This window comes from Scyliorhinus torazame, chromosome 14 (genome assembly GCF_047496885.1).
Source record: "Scyliorhinus torazame isolate Kashiwa2021f chromosome 14, sScyTor2.1, whole genome shotgun sequence".
Taxonomy (NCBI): Eukaryota; Metazoa; Chordata; class Chondrichthyes; order Carcharhiniformes; family Scyliorhinidae; genus Scyliorhinus; species Scyliorhinus torazame.
The window spans coordinates 79,548,394-79,570,320 of record NC_092720.1 but is presented as its reverse complement, the minus strand read 5'-3'; the positions used below and the strand labels follow the sequence as shown (position 1 = coordinate 79,570,320).

General features: G+C 45.5%; 1 protein-coding gene across 1 annotated transcript in view; it reads left to right on the top strand.

The window, feature by feature from the left end:
- The window catches only part of c18h3orf33 (c18h3orf33 homolog (H. sapiens)), a 50,915-nt gene that overhangs the window by 22,963 nt on the left and 6,025 nt on the right, over positions 1–21,927 (top strand). Inside the window, exon 4 of the mRNA XM_072474404.1 lies at positions 6,793–6,953. Coding sequence (XP_072330505.1) covers positions 6,793–6,953 — 161 coding nt within the window. The remainder of the gene's footprint in view (positions 1–6,792; positions 6,954–21,927) is intronic.

The following is a 21,927-nucleotide window of genomic DNA, read 5'->3' as shown; positions in this document are numbered from 1 at the left end:
CTCCATCCTCTCCCACATTGCCTTCTGGTCCCCACACCAACCCAACACCTTCTCCACCTTCGCCCAATAATAGTAGATTAAGCTCGGCAACGCCAAATCCCTTGACTTCTGGTCCCTTTGCAGGACCATTCTATGAATCCTAGCAACCTTACCCGCCCAAATAAAAGACAAAATCAGCCTCTCCACCCCCGCAAAAAACACCTTTAGCAAACAAAATAGGCAAGCATTCGAATAGGAACGGAAAACGTGGCAAAAATGTTCATCTTTATGGACTGCACTCAGCCTGCCAAGGAGAGAGGGAGACTATCCCATCTCTGTAGGTCCGCTTCAACCCTACCCACCAGACTCATAAAATTTAACTTATGATGCCAAGCCCAATCCTGCGCTATCTGCACCCCAACTCCTAAAATGAGTGCCCATCAAACGAAACAGCAACACCCCCAAATTAGTTCCCTTCTCCGGTGGGGTAACCAAACACACTCGCTCTTCTCCATGTTAAACTTCTACCTGGAGAACTCCTCAAACGGCTTCAACAGCATCATTATACTCCCCATTGTATGGACCGGGTTCAAAATATAAAGTAACATCATAAGCATACAGGGACAACCTATGTTTTATCAGCCTCCACTCACCCAAATTCCTCAACGCCATGGCCAAAGGCTCCATCGCCAATGCAAATAAGAGCGGGGACATAGGGCACCCATGCCTCATTCCCCTATACAGCTGAAAATACTTCAAGCTCATATTATTCATGCGAACACTAGCCTTGGGTTACTTGTATAACAGTCGCATCCACGACACAAACCTGGGACAATGCGGCATTTATAAGGAAGCTGTTGGCCTCCATCCCGGATTTGGGGACACACCAGCTGATCCTGGAGGCAGATTTAAAATGTGTTGGAGCTGAAGTTTGATCGCCATAGGCCAAAGAGTTTGGCCCCTTCGGGGGTAGTGAAAGCCATGTTAGTGTTTATGGAAGGGATGGATGGCAGTGAGGGACCTGTGGCAGTTCACACACCCGGAGCATAAGGAATTTTCATTCTTTTCCCCAGTTCATAATGGATAAACCTCTTTTGATGGGTAGGTCTCTTCCCGGGGTGAGGAAAGCAGAATATTCAGCTGCAGTCGTTTCGGACCATGCTTCACACTTGGACTTGATTTTAGAGGTGGGCCCTGTTCAACATCCGATATAGAGGTTGGATATGGGGCTATTGACGGATATAGGGTCTTGTGGCCACGTTTCTACGACAATTGATGAGTATATGGGGTCCAGTGGGTCCATGCTGTGGAAGGCCTTTAAAGCTGTTATTGGAGGGGAGATTATATCATACCCTAAGGGAATAACGGCAGAAGCTAGTTGATATTCTGGAGGTGGATGGCAAGTATTCGAGTGACCCTACCCCAGAGCTCCTGGTGAATAGGAAGAAACTGCAGACACAATTCGATATGTTGTCAAAGGGTAAGGTGGTGCACCAGCTGCAACGTTTGAGGGGGGTTGTTTATGAATTGTGCAGAAGGACCGCTGTCACCTGGCTCCCAGTTGAGACGGCCTCCCAGGAGATCATTCAGGTCAGAAACTTGAGCAGCAAGCTGGTATCCGCCCCAGAAAGAGTAAACGTTCATTTGCGGCATTTTAGAGAAGTCTTTCTAGGTCGAAGCTGCCAGTGGGGGGGTCAGATATGTTATCATTTTTGGAGGGTCTGGAATTTCCAGTGATGGGGAGGAGGAGCGCAAAGAGTTGGAATCACCACGAGGTCCTGGGGAAGTCTTAGCAGCTGCTTAGCGGATGCAAACAGGTAGGGCCTCGGGGCCGGATGGGTTTCTGGTGGAATTTTATAAGCGGTTTGCTGGACGACACTTCCGGTGACTGAGATGTGCTGAGTAGTCGCACATCAGGTAGCTCTCCTCCGTAAGACAACAAAATAGGCACTTTTGACCTAATTTAGCCCACAAAATCAGACTGAAACATCCCCCCCCCGGCCCTCAACGATAACATAGACGACAAAATTGCCAGGAAGCAGCAGCTCGAGAGGCTGCAGGAGCGGACCCATGAGGCGAGAGGTACCCTAACAGAAGGAAACCACAGAGTACAGGGGTGCATCCACAATGTAAGTATGATTGATCCCGCAGGACGGGGGGGGGAAGAGCCGGGGGGTGGCCATAATGATGGCAAAAAAACGTTGCTTACAGCAGTGGAGACAGTTACGGACCAACGGGGTCAGCGGTACCCTAGACGGGACACCGGTAGTCCTTGTCAACGTGTACACTCCCAACTGGGACGACACGCAATCCCTGATATAGATACACACCGACTGATCATGGGGGAGAACTGTGTACAGGACCCACTAATGGACAGGTCGAACTCCAGAAGAGGGAACTGGGAATGTTTATGGAACAGATGGGGGCAGTGTACCCATGGTGGTTCATGCACCCCGGTGAGGAGGAATACTCATTTTTCTCGCCAGCACCCAGGGTAACCTGTATCGACGACTTTGTAGTGGGAAAATCAGCGCTTCCAGAGATCGTAAGAGCAGAATACTCCGCGATTGTTATCTTCTCCCGCGCTCCACATTACATGAATGTGAGGTTAGAGACTGGCTGTGCCCAACGCCCCACATGGAGGGTGGCTACGACCCTCCTGGTCGACAAGCTCTTCTGCCAGAAAACATCACAGACCATAGGTGAGTACATTACTGGAATGGGAGGCATTGAAGGCTGTGATTAGGGGAGAAATGATCAACTCTGGGGCTCGCAGAGTCAGGGAAGAGAGGGCATCTAGGCAGCAACTGATCAACTCCATTGTGTAGGTCGACAGATGGTACTCCAAGGCCCCGACCGTAGAGCTGGTGAAGAGAAAAAAGCTACAAATAGACTTTAACCTGCTGTCCACCAATAAAGCAGTATAGCAACTCTGCCAGACACAGGGGACCTTTTACAAGCACGGAAATAAGGCTAGCCACCTGCTGGCTCACCAGCTGAGAAAGCAGCAAACTACGAGGGAAATGGCCCAGTTACATGGATGGGCGCTGTGGCCCCATGGTTAAAGCGCCGGTCTTGTAAACAGCAGATGCTAAGTTTGAATCTCACCACTGCCCCCTTCACACCTTTTTTCGCTCAAAGCAACTCGCTGGAGAAGAAATGCTCCCGTTTATGATGTGGGCAGCACGGTAGCACAGTGGATAGTACTGTTGCTTCACAGCTCCAGGGTCCAAGGTTCGATTCCCGACTTGGGTCACTGTCTGTTTGGAGTCTGCAGGTTCTCCCTGTGTCTGCATGATTTTCCTCCGGGTGCTCCAGTTTCCTCCCACAAGTCACGAAAGACGTGCTTTTAGGTAATTTGGATATTCTGAACTCTCCCTCTGTGTACCCGAACAGGCGCTGGAATGTGGCGATTAGGGGCTTTTCACAGTAACTTCATTGCAGTGTAAATGTAAGCCTACTTGTGACAATAAAGATTATTATTATTACAGGATAGGACAGACAGGTAGTCGAACCAAAAAGGGTCACAATGCATTTGAGGTCTTGAACAGGGGACTGTACAGCTCTGAACCCCCGACAGGAACTCTGGGATGAAACAGTTCCTCGACAGACTGGATACACCAATCATGGGGGCGACAGACAGAGGGAGCTAGAAGCACCACTTGGACTGGCAGAGGTCAAGGGGAGCATCAACTCCATGCAGGCGGGGAAGGTGCCGGGACCCAAAGGCTTCCCGGCGAACTTCTATAAAATGTTTGCACGACACTGGCCCCGCACCTGCATGAGATGTTTGCAGGGGGCAGGGGCAGAAAGAAAGGATGGGGAGACTGGAAAATGGCCGAGACAGAGGCCAGGGGGCCGAGAACAAGACCACAAGAAAAGGAACCCCCAAAGAAACGCCGAAAACAGGATAGGGGACGGGAGAAGAAGCGGTGGGGGAGGACCAAATGACAAAAGAGGGGGAGGGGGAGGGGGAGCACATGCCAATAACAGATAACTACCCATTACAAAGTATGTGATCCAGGAAAGGACCCTGAACCAACAAACCGAGGGGACGGGGGGGTGGGGGGGTGAGTCAAGGGGAAGGGAGAATCGGTACAGAGGAGATTGACTTGTATATTGCAACTGACGCATTTATCCTGAACAAATATACGGTGTATAAAATGTAAAAGCTTTGGGGCAGCACGGAGGTGCAGTGGTTAGCACTGCTGCCTCACGCCGCCGAGGTCCCAGGTTCGATCCCGTCTCTGGGTCACTGTTCGTGTGGAGTTTTCACATTCTCCCCATGTTTCCGTGGGTTTCGCCCCCACAACCCAAAGATGTGCAAGGTAGGTGGATTGGCCACGCTAAATTACCCCTTAATTGGAAAAAATTAATTGGGTACTCTAAGTTTAAAAAAAAAATGAAAAGCTTCAGAAAAACATTTAAAAAAAGAAGTTGGTTGGCATGTTTCAGGACTCTCTGACCCGAGGCTCCCTTCCATCAACGCTAGGATAGGCACTATTTCCCTCCTGCTGAAAAAAGATGAGGATCCTGTGAAATGTGGGCTGTACCATCCTATTTCATTGCTGAATGTTAATGCCAAGGTATTGGCTAAGATGCTATCGATGGAAGTTAGAACCTTGTCCCCCGGAGTGATAGATGAAGATCAGACCGGATTTGTTATGGGCCGGCAGTTGTCGCTTAATGTCCAGCGACTGTTAAATGTAGTTCTCTCCCCACCTCTGGGACCGGATCCAGAGGTGGTTGTGCCTTTGGATGCCGAGAAGGCATTTGATATGGTGGAGTGGAAGTATTGATTTACAGTTTGGAGAGGTTTCGTCTTGGACCAAAGTTTGTTTCATGGATACGTCTACTGTATAAGTCCCGCTCAGCTAGTGCGTGTACCAACACGCTAGTTCAGGGTAGTTACAATTGGTTAGGGGAATGAGACCGATGTCACCCCTCCTATTTGTATTGGTGATTGAGTTCCTGGTTATAGCTTTGATGGCTTCGAGAAAGTGAAAGGAGGATAGTTAGGGGAGGTGTGGAGCATAGGATATCCCTATACGCTGACGACTTGCTGCTTTATGTGACTGACCCAGCCCCCCTATGGGTGACAGAATGGAGCTACCGAAGTGCTTTGGCTCTTTTTTGGGATACAAATTGAATTTGGGAAAGAGTGAGCATTTTTTCATTGGACCCCAGGGTAACTATGTATATTTGCTGTATGAGGTCACTTTTCCCATGTTAGTGCTGTCTTCTCTAAGCAGTCTCCAAGATCTGTTCCTGTAGATGTTTAGGGATGGCGAATGTTCAACCCTGAACCAATATAAAAACAAATTAACTTGTCATTTATCTAATTTGCTGTTCTTCTGCGTTTTCTGCATGAAAAGTGGCTGGCATTTGCCTACATGGCGCATGTGGCTAGATTTCACAGGAATAGTTTATTGATGTACAGGACATTAAGATCCTGGAATATGAGAGACTTCTTATTTATTCTTTCACAGGATGTAGACATTGTGGGCTAGTAAACCTTTGTTGCCCAGCCCTAATTGCCCTTGGTAGGGTGGCGATGAGAACCACGGCAGTCCATATGGTGCAGGAACCTCCACAGTGCTGTTAGGAAGGCATTTCCAGGATTTGGGCACAGGGACAGTGAATAGTTCCAAATCAAGATAGTGTGTGACTTGGATGGGACCTTGCCGATACTGGTGTTCCCCTGCATCTGCTGCCCTTGTTATAGATGTTAGAGGTCATGGGTTTGAAAAATGCTGTTGAAGGAGCCTCGGTGAGATGCTGTATTGCATCTTATAGATGGTGCACACTGCTGCCACTGTGTGCCAGAGGTAGAGGGAATGAATGTTGAAGGTGGTGAATGGAATGCCAATCAAGTGGGCTGCTTCATCCTGAGATTCTTGACTATTGTTAGAGCTACACTCATCCAGGCTTTGATGGACTGAGTGTCAACTGACCATTCAGCACAACCATGTTATAGCCATAGGAATAGGTCATTCAACTGCTTGAGCCTGCATTGTATTAGATCCTACCTGATCTGTACATCACCTTCATTGTCCTGCACATACAGCATAAATTTGTCTGGGTTGTTGTTTCATCCAGAAGGAAAAAAAACGCAGCTTTGTGCCGATATAGTTTTGTCTCAGCTTCTCTGATGAGTCTAAGAGTTGGCTTGTAGCTTTCTCAGCAAGGTAATAGTTATTCGAACGGCATATCCTATCATATCACTATCCTGATCCAGGATATGTGCTGTTCAATGACCAGTTACTACCCATTTTTGCAATAGATGCCTGTCCTGGTTAGATAAATGGAATGTTATATTCTTTGACTTGGCTGGTTTTATTGTCTTGCACTTATCAGGTACATGGTGCTGGAGTAGTGCTTTAATGTCGCCTGAATATTAAATGCTAATGGAAATATCAATAGCATATCGGCTCTGATTCGGTCAACCTCCAGCTAATGGGCTAGATACTTAGTTGAAAAGGAGAAAGCTGATCTCCTGGGACTACCTATTCGGTCACCTTCAATGTTCTTCCAGTAAATTTCCCGCTCCACTATATGACTTGCTTACCCTATGGTACCAGAAAAGCTGATTGGGTCCTTTAGCCTCAGTTCCTCCATCAAACATAGAATCTCAAACTTAAATAATAATCTGTAGAAATCCTCCTTTAAGATATACAAAGTGAAGATTACATAATCCAAAATCTTTAAATGGGCAAGGTTTCTCGATTTGGATAAGCTATTTTACCTGTTGTGTGTGAAATGCATGCTATTTCAAATTTCCTTTACCAAATGAAACACTTGTATTTTCCTCAGGGCAGTCAAATGGTCATCTGATGGTTAGACTGGCTGGCTTGCAAATGACTGATGAGGGTAGAACGTGGTTAAGAGAACAAATAAAACCTTCTCAAGTTGTTTGGTTTCAACCTCTGAGGAGGGAGAATTCTTTCATCGATTGCATTGTGAGATTCAATAAGGCAAGTCCACTCCTCTGATACATGTCACTGATATACTAGTTTACATTTTGGATAGAATGATGGTACTGTTACATTGTGTTTTGGAAGATTGAAAAAGGCACTGTAGCTCAAATTTTGAGAATGGAGCAATTTGTTTTAATGTTAAGAAAGGACTACTGAGAACATTTTGTTCTGTAATATTAGAAACTTAAAACTGCTTAGCGGGCTGCTTATACACTTTTTTCAAATGCAGGAATTGATTTTTAAATTGCTTCCTATCAGCTGCAATTTTACTTTGACTGAAGTCCACGATGGGCAATTCAAAGGAGTTCCAGTAATTCAATTTAACCAACAAATTAATGGCAATGTAAATAAAATATTCTTAAAATGTCAAATTATCCAGTAACTTAAATTTAAAATTTTTAAATTAAGAGTAAACAACAAACAATATCTACTACCCTCAAAATCTGTATTGTAACCGGACCATTTAAAAATAATTTAAGTTGCTGAAGGTGTGTGCAAATCTTGATAATGCCAATTGGGGAGTATGGAGTGAGGCACTCAATGTGAGATGTGACCTCAAGCTAGGTTGAGCCTGATACAGTTTAAGGTGGTGCACAGGGTCCATATGACTCGGGTGATAATGAGTGTGTGGGTGGGGGCCAGAAAATCATGCGCACATGTTTTGGGGTTGCAAAAAATTGGGAAAATTCTGGACGGGAGTGTTTACAGTATTTTTATAATCTTTTTTGTCACAAGTAGGCTTACATTGCAATGAAGTTACTGTGAAAAGCCCCTAGTCACCACATTCCGGCACCTGTTCGGGTGCACAGAGGGAGAATTCAGAATGTCCAAATTATTTAACAGCACATCTTTCGGGACTAGTGGGAAGAAACCGGAGCATCCGGAGGAAACCCACGCAGACACGAGGAGAATGTGCAGACTCTGCACAGACAGTGACCCAGCCGGAATTCGAACCTGGGACCCTGGCGCTATGAAGCCACAGTGCTAACCACTATGCTACCGTGCTGCCCATATTTGCCAGGATAGTGGAGGAGGAGGAGGTGGACCCAGACTCTTTGGTGATATTTGGATTTTCAGAGAAGCTGGAGCTCATGGAGAGGTGGAAGGTTGATGTCATGACCCTCGATTCTCTCATTGCATAGCGCCGAATTTTACTGGAGTGGCGGTCGGCATTGCCACTGGGTGTACCGGCTTGGTTGGGTGACCTGTACGACTTCCTGCGGTTGGAGAAGATAAAGTATGAGTTAAGGGGCTCTGCAGAGGGATTTGAGAAAAGATGGGGAATGTTTTTGACTGTGTTTGAGGAGCTGTTCATTGTGGGGGGGGGGGGGGGGGGGTGAAAAAGGGGAAAAGTTTGTACAGACTGTTTAGTTAATTGCTGGGAAGTATGTTTCATGGGATGTTTATTTGCTGTAACCTGTTGTGATACATGTTTGTAATAAAATATATTTTAAAAAAAAACAAATCTTGATAATGTGTGGAGTATGTCCGATAGTTTTCATGTATGGTACAATCTGACTGGACCGTATACAGAACAATACTTTTCACTGTACCTCGGTACATGTAACAATAAACCTAAATCTAACATACATAGGTACTTCTCTGGAATATAATCTGCAGGTCAGGCGTCATCTGTGGAGAGAGAAACATTTACTGTTTCAGGTCTGTGACCCTTCATCAGAAAATGTTTTGGATGTAACAGATTTCAAGCAAATGCAGGGAAAGGGGGAAGGAAGGAAAGAAAGAAAAATGTCTGTGAAATGACTGAAGGCAGGAATGATGTAAATAACAAAAAAGGCAAGTCAAAAAGTCTTGGTAATGTAACAATTAAAGAAATAAAAGGTGGGTCTAGGTGGCAACAGTAGAATCATTACTAGTACCTCTGTTTAAAAAAAATGAGGCAGTGGTTATGATGTGAAATGATTAAACTCTTATGTTGAATTGGAATGTTTAGAGTGCCGAATTGAACAAGGTTGTTCCTTGAGATTTCATTACCAGAGGTTAAAATGGGGCAGAAAATTCAAATGGCAAATAATTGGAAACTCAGGATTATGCTTACAGATTGAATGGACCTGTTCAGCAAAATAATCATCCCAATCTGTATTTGGCCTCCCAATGTCGAGGAGATTGCATTGTGAACAGCAAAATATTCCTTTTGCCGTTCAATTTCATCTGCCTTCCTCCTAGATTAAACTTTCCCTTTTCCTGTCTCCTCTCCCATCCCCATACATATTGGTTAAAATCTGTTACACCTATTAATATTTTACAGTTCTGACAAATGATTAAGCCTGAAACGTTAATTGTTTCTCTCAACATAAAAGCAGCTTGACCTGAGTATCTCTCCGGTTTCTGTTGATAATGTAAGAATCATTTTGGTACTAGTCTCTGATTCATTACATTATCTTTTCACAGTAACTTCATTGAAGCCTACTTGTGACAATAAGCGATTTTCATTCATTTCATTATGACTCATTTCTGTTAGTATTGCAATTTTTCATTCTAATGGACCTCTGGACTTGGATGAAGTGAACCTTTATTTTAATTCTCTTGCAATTTATTTTAAAGAAGTTTCTTTTGCAGTTATGATTGAACTCTGCTAACAAGTTTACTTCTCTGGCAGGAGACCTTCTGGATATGACACATTGTCATGCATTCAAAAATTATCCTAACTCTATTCAAGATGTCAACAAGGAGCCCCTGGACATCATATTAGTTTCCTCGCTAGATTTCAATTTAACTCCCCATGCACTTAACTTTTTTTTTGAAAAATATTTTTTTTGAAGCCTTTATATTATAAATTTTAACAGAATAAGCAACCACACAGCAACAACAGCAGAACCCAGCCAACATGGCTTACATAATGCACTTAACTTTAAATCCACTTGTAGCCACCCTCTTGCTTCTTTCCCTGAAAATGAGTTACTGACCAATTCTTTCTTTTTAGTTTATTTCATACAATGTTCTTTCATTTACGTGGCAGCATGGTAGCACAGTGATTAGCAGCTCAAGGGTCACAGGTTCGATTCCTGGCGTGGGTCACTGTCTACGCGAAGTCTGCGCGTTCTCTCCGTGTCTGCATGGGTTTCCTCCAGGTGCTCCGGTTTCCTCCCACAGTCCAAAGATGTGCAGGTTAGGTGGATTGGCCATGCTAATTGCCCTTAGTGTCCAAAAAAAAAGGGTTGGATGGGGTTGCGGGGATGGGGTAGAGGTGTGGGCTCTTTCCAGGGGCCAGACTAGATGGCCTCCTTCTGCACTGTAAATTCTATGATTCTATGATTATGTTTATTGGAAAGTTAAAGACTTCAATTGTGATCAGACTATGGGTCTGTAGTTACCCCTAAATATGGCAACTATATTTTGTTTGCAATGTTTCGGAAGTACCCTGATGTTTTGTTGATTTGTTCAGTATGGCTATTGCTTCAGTCTCTTCAAGTACCTTTAAGGAACCAAGGGATTTATTGGGCTTTGAGCTCATCTAATAACTGTACTTCAGTAATATAAATCCTGAAGCTAGCACACTTTTGCTCAAAAGAAGTATTGAAATTAATTGGCAAAAGGAAAGGAAGCAAATTATAGCTATTAGGGGACTGGAGTCAAAATTGTTTTTCTGGCATGTCAAATTAGGATATAGTTGTGTACCATATTGACACATTGAGCCTTTACCAGTTGAACATTCCCAATATATGTTGGGCCGTTTGAAGATTTCCCCACTCTTTGTTTTTCATTCCCTCCCCCATATAGTTAGTGCTAATTTTGTAGTTTTCTTTATTATGGACAACAGATCCCAAATGTTGATCTAATTTTTTTGTATACATCTAGTCGTAGAATTTCTTGCCATAGTTTGTCCTACAAAACTGGCTTCATGAGTTCATAGGGATTGGTGCAATCTAAGATCCTCAATGTGGGTTTTTCCTTTGGATGAAGATCTGTTATCTGTAAATGTCCAGATTGTCCACAAACTTGGGATCTGCTACATTTTTCCAGCACAATCTTGAGCCTTGGGAGCCTACTGCCTCTTATTTTCCATGTTTCCATGACCCTCTTATTTCGCTACTCACTTACACTTCCTTTCAACCCAGCAGTTTGAAAGTGAGAAACTTGGGTCAGGAACAACTGTGTCAAACTTAAATAAGGGTAATTACAAAAAAATGAGGGCAGAGTGGGCTGAAGTAGACTTGGAAAGGAGTTTAGCAGAAAAGACGGTTGTTAAGCAATGGTAGATGTTTATGAAAATAGTCCTGACTCACAGGCGGCATGTGGCACAGTGGTTAGCACTGGGACTACGGCACTGAGGACCCGGGTTCGAATCCCGGCCCTCGTTAACTGTCCGTGTGGAGTTTGCACATTCTCCCCATGTCTGCGTGGATTTCACCCCCACAACCCAAAGATATGCAGGTTAGGTGGATTGGCCACGCTAAAATTGCCCCTAAAAATTGGCAAAAAATTATTGGGTACTCTAAATTTATTTAAAAAAATAGTCCTGACTCACAGCAAAGATATAGAACATAGAACAATACAGCGCAGTACAGGCCCTTCGGCCCACGATGTTGCACCGAAACAAAAGCCATCTAACCTACACTATACCATTATCATCCATATGTTTATCCAATAAACTTTTAAATGCCCTCAATGTTGGCGAGTTCACTACTGTAGCAGGTAGGGCATTCCACGGCCTCACTACTCTTTGCGTAAAGAACCTACCCCTGACCTCTGTCCTATATCTATTACCCCTCAGTTTAAGGCTATGTCCCCTCGTGCTAGCCATTTCCATCCGCGGGAGAAGGCTCTCACTGTCCACCCTATCTAACCCTCTGATCATTTTGTATGCCTCTATTAAGTCTCCTCTTAACCTTCTTCTCTCTAACGAAAACAACCTCAAGTCCATCAGCCTTTCCTCATAAGATTTTCCCTCCATACCAGGCAACATCCTGGTAAATCTCCTCTGCACCCGTTCCAAAGCCTCCACGTCCTTCCTATAATGCGGTGACCAGAACTGTACGCAATACTCCAAATGCGGCCGTACCAGAGTTCTGTACAGCTGCAACATGACCTCCTGACTCCGGAACTCAATCCCTCTACCAATAAAGGCCAACACTCCATAGGCCTTCTTCACCACCCTATCAACCTGGGTGGCAACTTTCAGGGATCTATGTACATGGACACCTAGATCCCTCTGCTCATCCACACTTTCAAGAACTTTTCCATTAGCCAAATATTCCACATTCCTGTTTTTCCTTCCAAAGTGAATCACCTCACACTTCTCTACATTAAACTCCATTTGCCACCTCTCAGCCCAGCACTGCAGCTTATCTATATCCCTCTGTAACCTGCTACTTCCTTCCACACTATCGACAACACCACCGACTTTAGTATCGTCTGCAAATTTACTCACCCACCCTTCTGCGCCTTCCTCTAGGTCATTGATAAAAATGACAAACAGCAACGGCCCCAGAACAGATCCTTGTGGTACTCCACTTGTGACAGAACTCCATTCTGAACATTTCCCATCAACCACCACCCTCTGTCTTCTTTCAGCTAGCCAATTTCTGATCCACATCTCTAAATCACCCTCAATCCCCAGCCTCCGTATTTTCTACAATAGCCTACCATGGGGAACCTTATCAAACGTTTTGCTGAAGTCCATATACACCACATCAACTGCTCTACCCTCGTCTACCTGTTCAGTCACCTTCTCAAAGAACTCGATAAGGTTTGTGAGGCATGACCTACCCTTCACAAAGCCATGCTGACTATCCCTGATCATATTATTCCTATCTAGATGATTATAAATCTTGTCTCTTATAATCCCCTCCAAGACTTTACCCACTACAGACGTGAGGCTCACCGGTCTATAGTTGCCGGGGTTGTCTCTGCTCCCCTTTTTGAACAAAGGGACCACATTTGCTATCCTCCAGTCCTCTGGCACTATTCCTGTATCCAATGATGACATAAAAATCAAAGCCAATGGTCCAGCAATCTCTTCCCTGGCCTCCCAGAGAATCCTAGGATAAATCCCATCAGGTCCCGGGGACTTGTCTATTTTCAGCCTGTCCAGAATTGCCAACACCTCTTCCCTACGTACCTCAATGCCATCTAATCTATTTACCTGGAGCTCAGCATTCTCCTCCACAACATTATCTTTTTCCTGAGTGAAAAAGGAATTCCCATCTCTGTCCTTGACTGGTCCTACTCTTTCCCTAGTCATTCGCTTATTCCTGACATACCTATAGAAAGCTTTTGGGTTTTCCTTGATCCTTCCTGCCAAATACTTCTCATATCCCCTCCTTGCTCGTCTTAGCTCTCTCTTTAGATCCTTCCTCGCTACCTTGTAACTATCCATCGCCCCAACTGAAACTTCACACCTCATCTTCACATAGGCCTCCTTCTTCCTCTTAACAAGAGATTCCACTTCTTTGGTAAACCACGGTTCCCTCGCTCGGCACCTTCCTCCCTGCCTGACCGGTACATACTTATCAAGAACACGCAGTAGCTGATCCTTGAACAAGCTCCACTTATCCAGTGTGTCCAACACTTGCAGCCTACTTCTCCACCTTATCCCCCCCAAGTCACGTCTAATGGCATCATAATTTCCCTTCCCCCAGCTATAACTCTTGCCCTGCGGTGTATACTTATCCCTTTCCATCCTTAACGTAAACGTCACCGAATTGTGGTCACTGTCCCCAAAGTGCTCACCTACCTCCAAATCCAACACCTGGCCTGGTTCATTACCCAAAACCAAATCCAATGTGGCCTCGCCTCTTGTTGGCCTGTCAACAAACTGTGTCAGGAAACCCTCCTGCACACACTGTACAAAAAACGACCCCTCTAATGTACTCGAACTATATCTTTTCCAGTCAATATTTGGAAAGTTAAAGTCTCCCATAATAACTACCCTATTACTTTCGCTCTTATCCAGGATCATCCTCGCCATCCTTTCCTCTACATCCCTAGAACTATTTGGAGGCCTATAGAAAACTCCCAACAGGGTGACTTCTCCTTTCCTGTTTCTAACCTCAGCCCATACTACCTCGGAAGATGAGTCCCCATCTAGCATCCTCTCCGCCACCGTAATACTGCTCTTGACTAGCAGCGCCACACCTCCCCCTCTTTTGCCTCCTTCTCTGAGCTTACTAAAACACCTAAACCCCAGAACCTGCAACATCCATTCCTATCCCTGCTCTATCCATGTCTCCGAAATGGCCACAACATCAAAGTCCCAGATACCAACCCATGCTGCCAGTTCCCCTACCTTATTTCGTATACTCCTGGCATTGAAGTAGACACACTTCAAACCACCTACCTGAACACTGGCCCCCTCCTGCGACGTCAAATCTGAGCTCCTGACCTCTATACTCTCATTCTCCCTTACCCTAAAACTACAATCCAGGTTCCCATGCCCCTGCTGCATTAGTTTAAACCCCCCCAAAGAGCACTAACAAATCTCCCCCCCAGGATATTTGTGCCCCGCAGGTTCAGATGTAGACCATCCTGTCTGTAGAGGTCCCACCTTCCCCAGAAAGAGCCCCAGTTATCCAGAAATCTGAATCCCTCCCGCCTGCACCATCCCTGTAGCCACGTGTTTAATTGCTCTCTCTCCCTATTCCTCATCTCACTATCACGTGGCACGGGCAACAACCCAGAGATAACAACTCTGTTTGTTCTAGTTCTGAGCTTCCATCCTAGCTCCCTGAAAGCCTGCCTGACATCCTTATCCCCTTTCCTACCTATGTCGTTAGTGCCAATGTGGACCACGACTTGGGGCTGCTCCCCCTCCCCCTTAAGGACCCGGAAAACACGATCCGAGACATCACGTACCCTTGCACCTGGGAGGCAACATACCAAACGTGAGTCTCTCACGCTCCCACAAAATCTCCTATCTGTGCCCCTGACTATAGAGTCCCCAATTACTAATGCTCTGCTCCTCTCCCCCCTTCCCTTCTGAGCAACAGGGACAGACTCTGTGCCAGAGGCCCGTACCCCATGGCTTACCCCTGGTAAGTCCCCCCCCCACAAGTATCCAAAGCGGTATACTTGTTTCTCAGGGGAACGACCGCAGGGGATCCCTGCACTGACTGTTTTTTCCCCGTCCCTCTTACAGTTACCCATCTATCTCCAATCTTTGGTGTAACTAATTCCCTGAAGCTGCTATCTATGACCCCCTCTGCCTCCCGAATGATCCAAAGTTCTTCCAACTCCAGCTCCAGTTCCCTAACTCGGTCTTGGAGGAGCTGGAGATGGCAGCACTTCCTGCAGGTAAAATCAGCAGGGACACTAACGGCATCCCTCACCTCAAACATCCTGCAGGAGGAACATTGCACTCCCTTCCCTGCCATTCCTCTAACTTTCTACCAAGATCTGGCTAACAACTAAATTAAATTTTTTAATATATATAAAAAAAATATATATATATATTCCAGTGATGTAAAAGGATTCTAGGAAGGTGATAAATCAAGTACAGTTAACCAGGGAAGCTGAGGATAGTATTAAACTGAAAAGAAAAGCATAGAATGTGACAAAGATTAGTGGCAAGCCAAAGGGTTGGGGAAGTTGTAAAAACCCACAAATGATGACCCCCAAAAAAAGAGGGAGAAAATGAACTATGAGGGTAAACTAGCAAGTGATATAAAACAGACAGTAAGAGCTTCTTTAAGTGTATAAAAAAGGAAGAGAGATGCCAAAGTGAACATATGCGCCTTAGAGAATGAGACTGGGGAAATAATAATGGGGAACCAGGAAATGGCAGAGGAGTTAAATAAATACTTTGCACCAGTCTTCACGGTGGTAGACATGAATAGCATTCTAAAACAATACTAATTAATCAGGGGCAGAACGGGGTGGAGGAAATAAATACATCTTCTCTTGCTAATGAGGATGATTGCCGACCTAAGAAACTCGGTGTTATTGGTCATGGGTTCTGTGGGTCCTTGTGTGGCTGATGAGCCTGATCCTAGATCTGCATCCTCGACTGCACATTTGGCGAGTGTTCGGGAGTGGAGATCGGTCCTTGGACTGTAGATCGCTCTATTCCTTTCTCAGGCTCCTTTTCCGGGCCTCTTTTTGCTGTCTGGTGTCCTCGAAGAATTGTGTTCCTTCAATCAGGAAGTTCTCCAAGTAGATTGCTTCTGAGCAAGCATCTTCCAGGTGTTGACATCTGTGTTGAATTTCTTGATGTAAGCTTTCAGGTTGCTTTGTCCTCCTCTTGTTCTGGAGCCTTCCTTGAGCTGGGCGAAAAAGATTCAGGACTCATGGCTGCCGAAGCATATAGCTAGCCCAGTGGAGTTGGCCTTGGTGCTGGTGATCTTGACCCCTTCAAGGATGCTGATGTCACTACCCCTGTTCTCCCAGCTGTTGCAGAGAATCTGCCTGGGAACCTGGGTGTCCTTGTGCACCAGTCGCTGAAGGTAAGCATGGAGGTGTAGCAGGCGGTAAAGAAGGCAAATGGCTTTCATTGCAAGAGGTTTCGAGTCCAGGAGCAGGGATGTGTTGTTGCAATTGTACAGGGCCTTGGTGAGGCCACACCTAGAATATGGTGTATAGTTTTGGTCTCCTTTTCTGAGGAAGGATGTTCTTGCTCTCGAGGGTGTGCAGCAAAGGTTTACCAGGCTGATTCCGGGAATGGCGGGACTGACGTATGAGGAGAGATTGACTAGGTTAGGATTGCTTTTGCTGGAGTTCAGCCGAATGAGTGGGGGGGGGGGGTGCGAATCTCATAGAGACTTATAAAATTCTAACAGGACTAGATAGTGTGGATGCAGGCTGGACGTTCCTGATAGTAGGTGTGTCCAGAACCAGGGGCCAAAGTCTGAGGATTCGGAGTAGACGAGTTAGGATCGAGATGAGGAGACATTTCTTCACCCAAACAGTTGTGAGCCTGTGGCATTCATTACCACAGGAAGTAGTTGAGGCTAAAACGTTAAATACATTCAAGAAGCGGCTAGATATGGCACTTGAGGCGAATGGGATCAAGGGTTATGGGGAGAAAGCAGGACTAGGCTCTGGAGTTGGACGATCAGCCATGAGCGTGACGAATGGTGGAACGGGCTGAAGGGCCTCCTCCTGCTCCTATCTTTTACGTTCTATGCCTCAGACAGCCTTGATGGTACCAAGGCCATTCTCCAGGGCCTTGAGTTGGTGTTGGTACATTGGGCAAGTTTCTGAACTGTATAGAAGAGCTGAGAGGATGACTGCCTTGTACATGAGGATCGTGGTGTCAGCGTGGATGTTGCGGTCGTCAAAGACACTCATCAAGCGAAGGAGGCGCTCACAGATTTGATATGATGTTGGATCTCTGCATCAATAACAGCCTTCGATGAGCCCCAGGTAGGGGAAATGTTTCACGTTTGGTAGGGTTTCTCATTGATCTTGATGGAAGGAGAAACCACATCATGCCCTAGGGCAAGTTGGTAAAGGACTTGAGTCTTCTTGAGGTTGAGGCTGAGACCAACTCTTCGGTATGCTTCAATAAATATGTCAGCATGGCTTGGAGATTCTCTTCTGAGAGAGTGGAGGTTGCAATGTCATCCACATACTGAAGTTTCTTGAGGGATGTCAGTGTGGCTTTCTTCTTGGATTTCAACAGTGAGGCTGAAAGATTTCTGTTCAATCTGTAGACAATGTCCACTCACTGGGAAGCTTGTTCTTAACAAGATGAAGGATGGTGGTAATGAAGATGGAGAAAAGGACGTGGATGATGAACTCAAAGGTTTTGATCTTGTTTCCCTTGGTGAGGGCTGTTGCCTGCATCTTGTCGTGGAGGAGTCACCGGATGTTGATAAATGTCTCTAGATAGCTGGCCTTTGACAGGGTCTTCCATAGTACTTCCTGATCGACTGAGTCAAAAGCTTTGGACAGATTGATGAAGGCCATGTAGAGTGGTTGATGCTCCTGGCATTACTCTTGGAATTTGTCGAGCAGTGAAAATAGTGTCCGCTGTTCCACTGTTTGATCGGAAGCCACACTGGCTCTCCGGAAGGATTTCTTAAGAGAGTGGGAGAAGGCGTCTGCCGAGGATTTGGGCAATGATGTTCCTGGCGATGGAGAGTAGGGAGATTCCTTGGTAGTTCCCACAGTCCGCTTTTTCCCCTTAAGGTGGTGGCGATAACGCCATCTCTGAGGTCGGAATTTACTACCTGTTCAAATTTTGCGTGGTATGGTAGCACAGTGATTAACACTGTTGCTTCACAGCTCCAGGGTCCCAGGTTTGATTCCCGGCTTGGGTCACTGCCTGTGCGGAGTCTGCACATTCACCCCGTGTCTGTGTGTGGTTTCTTCTGGGTGCTCCAGTTTCCTCCCACAAGTCCCGAAAGATGTGGTATTCGGTAATTTGGACATTCTGAATTCTCCCTCAGTGTACCCGAACAGGCGCCAGAATGTGGCGACTAGGGGCTTTTCACAGTAACTTCATTGCAGTGTTAATGTAAGCCTACTTGTGACAATAAAGATCATTATTATTATATAGTCCAGAGAAGGTTCACCAGGTTGATTCTGGGTATGAAGGGATTTTCTTATGGGGAGAGGTTGAATAGGTTGGGCTATACTCATTGGAGTTTAGCAAAGTGAGAGGCAGAGGGCGGCATGGTGTCGCAGTGGTTAGCACTGCTGCTTACAGCACTGAGGATCCGGGTTCAATCCCGGTCCCAGGTCACTATCTGTGTGGAGTTTGCACATTCTCCCCCTGTCTGTGTGGGTTTCATCCCCACAACTCAAAGATGTGCAGGTTAGGTAGATTGGCCATGCTAAATGTTCCCTTAATTGGGAGGGGAAAAAATTGGGTACTCTAAATTTATTTTAAAAAAAGAAGAGTGAGAGGCAACATTATTGAGGCATTTGGAGACATATACGATTCTCAGGGAGCTGGGCAGATTGACAAGGTAGCTGCTGAGAGGTTGTTTTCCCCTTGTGGGAGTCTAGGACCAAAGGTCATAATCTCCGAGTAAGGGTCGACCATTTAAGGCAGAAATTAGGAGGAATTTTCTTCTTTGAGGGCAATGAATCTGTGGAAGTCTTTACTGCAGAAGGTTGTAGATGGTGTGCTGTTAAGTATGTTCAAGGCTGTGATCGATAGATTTTTAATTGGTAAGGGAATCCAGGATTATGGGTATAAGGCGGGAACTTATTTTGAAGAGTATTTTATTGAAAGGCTACCACCTTGAGCAGAACCCTGCTCCCACCCTTCTCAGGATGTGCTTGACCTTCTCCAAGTACAAAACTCCATAAGGTCACTCAACCAGGACGAAGCAATTGGTGGAACCGGAGTCCTCCACTCAAGCAGAACTCTCCTTCACGCTATTAACGATACAGAGATGAGAGCATCCGCCTTCGCCTTCTCTTGCAGCTCCAGCGAGTTTAAGACCCCAAATTCCTACCAGTGGGCAAGACCCCAGCTCAATCCCAAGAATCACTGACATGGTGTTGAATAAGGAGAAAAGTTCCCTCTCTCACTTTCTTTTTACCTCCTCTAATGGAACTTGCCCCACTGACAAAATTCAACCATAAATATCCGATATCGTCCCCTCCCAGCTCAGCCAGCAAAAGAACCGTGTCCAACAGAGAGGGCGAGGGTGCCAGGGGTAAAGAAGGAATCTCTTTGCGCAAAAAGCCATGCACCTGAAAAACCTAAATAGATTAGACTTCGACGTTTGGAATTTACCCAACAAATCTTCAAAACCTGTGAGTCTCCCCTCTAAATATGTCCCCAAACCTTTCTAACCCCTCCTTTCCCCATGACCTGAATAACTAATCCAAATTAAAGCAATTATTTCTGCAGATTGGGGCTAACATTGACATGCTACCCAACTTAAAATGCTGCCTGAACTGTCCCCATCTCCGCAGAGTAGCCACCACCACCAGGATTAAGTAAACTTTGCAGCGGAAAACGGAAGCAGAGCTATAACCAAGGCCCTCAAACTAGTACCCCTACAAGCACCCCCATCCATCCACCCCCATATGGAATCATGATCTTTAAGTCACCCCCATACTTTCTCAATGTTTGTAGCCCAATAGTAAAATAGCAAATTCAGTAGCTCTAGTCTGCCTCACTGCTTCCCCCTGTGTAGAAACGTCCTACGAATCCGTGCAGTCTTACCCGCCCAAATAAAGGAAGAAATCAATTTATGCACCTTCACAAAAAGATTTAGGAAAGAAAACTGGTTGACACTGAAACAATAACCTAGGAAGGACATTCATTTTTACCGATTGGACCCTACCCACCAAGCACAGAGGGAGGTTATCCCACTTCTTCAAGTCGGACTTAACCCCATTCAACAGGCTACTAAAATTAGGTTTATGCAGTGAGGCTCAATTGTGAGCCACCCGGATTCCCAGATAACAAAAGCTAGTTCTAGCTAAGTGAAAAGGCAACATCCCTCAAATTGGCATCCGTCCGCTGGAAGTTCACCGGAAAGTATTCATTTTTGTCCAGATTAAACTTATACCCCGAGAAGGAGCCAAAACTCCTAAGTAGCTTCATTATCTCCTCAACATTGGAGAGAGGATCCGTTATATACAACAACAGATCATCTGTATTCAAGGACACACTATGCTCCCTCCCTCCCCTCTCTGTTTCCCTCCACCACATTGTCAATTTCAATGCTATTGCCAGAGGTGCGATTGCCAAGGCAAACAATAGGGGGAGCAGTGGCAACCTGGCCTCATACCACTATTTAATTGGAAATATTCCGAGATAAGAAAATTCATACAAACACTCACGGTAGGAGTTCTGTATAAAAGACTGACCCAAGATATAAATCTAGGCCCAATCCCGAACCTTCCAAGGATCTTGAATAGATACCCCCATTCCACCCTATCAAAAGACTTTTCAGCATCCATTGAAATAATCACCTCTAGTTCAGGGACTTGAGAGGGGGAACAAAGTAATATTAGGCAATATTCTTATGTTAGCTGCCTCCCCTTCAACCCAGTCTGTTCCTCCAAAATCACTCCTGGAAGGCAGGGCTCTAAGCGTCAACAGCTTCGCGTCTGTGTTCAATAACGAAATAGGGCGATGCACACACTCTTGACAGATACTTATCTTTCTTCAAAAGCAAAGAGATCAATGCCTGCGCCAATGTAGCCGGTAATAACCCCCCGTACCAGGCATCATTAAACATATCTAACAGCAATGGGATCAGCTGATCCGCAAACACCTTTTAAAATTCTATCGGGAACCAATCCGAGCCCGGAGCCTTACCCAACTGAATTAGACCCATATTTTCACACTAATTCCATCACCGTGTTAATGTAAACCTACTTGTGACAATAATAAAGATTATTATTATTACATTTCATTACCTCCTCCGGGCTCAAGAACTCTCAACTTCTCTCTTCTTTCTTGCTCTACTACTGGGATAGACAAGCCATTCAAAAATCCTGTCATGGGCAACCTATCCTCTGGAGGCTCCAACTTGCAAAGTCTACTGTAAACGGCCTCAAAAGCCTCGTTGACCTTCCCTGGGGCGGAGACCAACCTGCCACTCGAGTCCTTCACCTATACTATCTCCTGGGAGGAAGCCTCAGCTGGTGTGCTAACAAACGACTGTCCTTTCCATGTTTATAAAATGCCCCTCTTGAGTATCACAACTGGTGCACCTCACTGCCTATCGAAAGCAGCCCAAACTCCATCAGTAGTTTCTTCATGCAAGCCAACAACTCCGGTATCGCGACAAACGAGTACGGGTTTGTCTTTTCCTGCACTTAATTCCCCCCCCACTCTCCCATCTGTTTCATAAAAGTGAATAGTGAGTTTGCCCCCCCCCCCCCCCCCCCGGAAGGACTCAAGGAGTTAGGTCTTGATCTGTCTACCCGAGGGTCCAGTACACAGTTAAAGTACCCCCCACTCCCCCCAAATCAATTGGTGGGTCCAGATCAGAAATATAAGCCGACAATTTAGCTGTATGATCCCAGTTCAGTGCATAGAAATTAACTTGAACCATCGGAATCCCACCAACAATATACTAACAATCATGTACCTCAC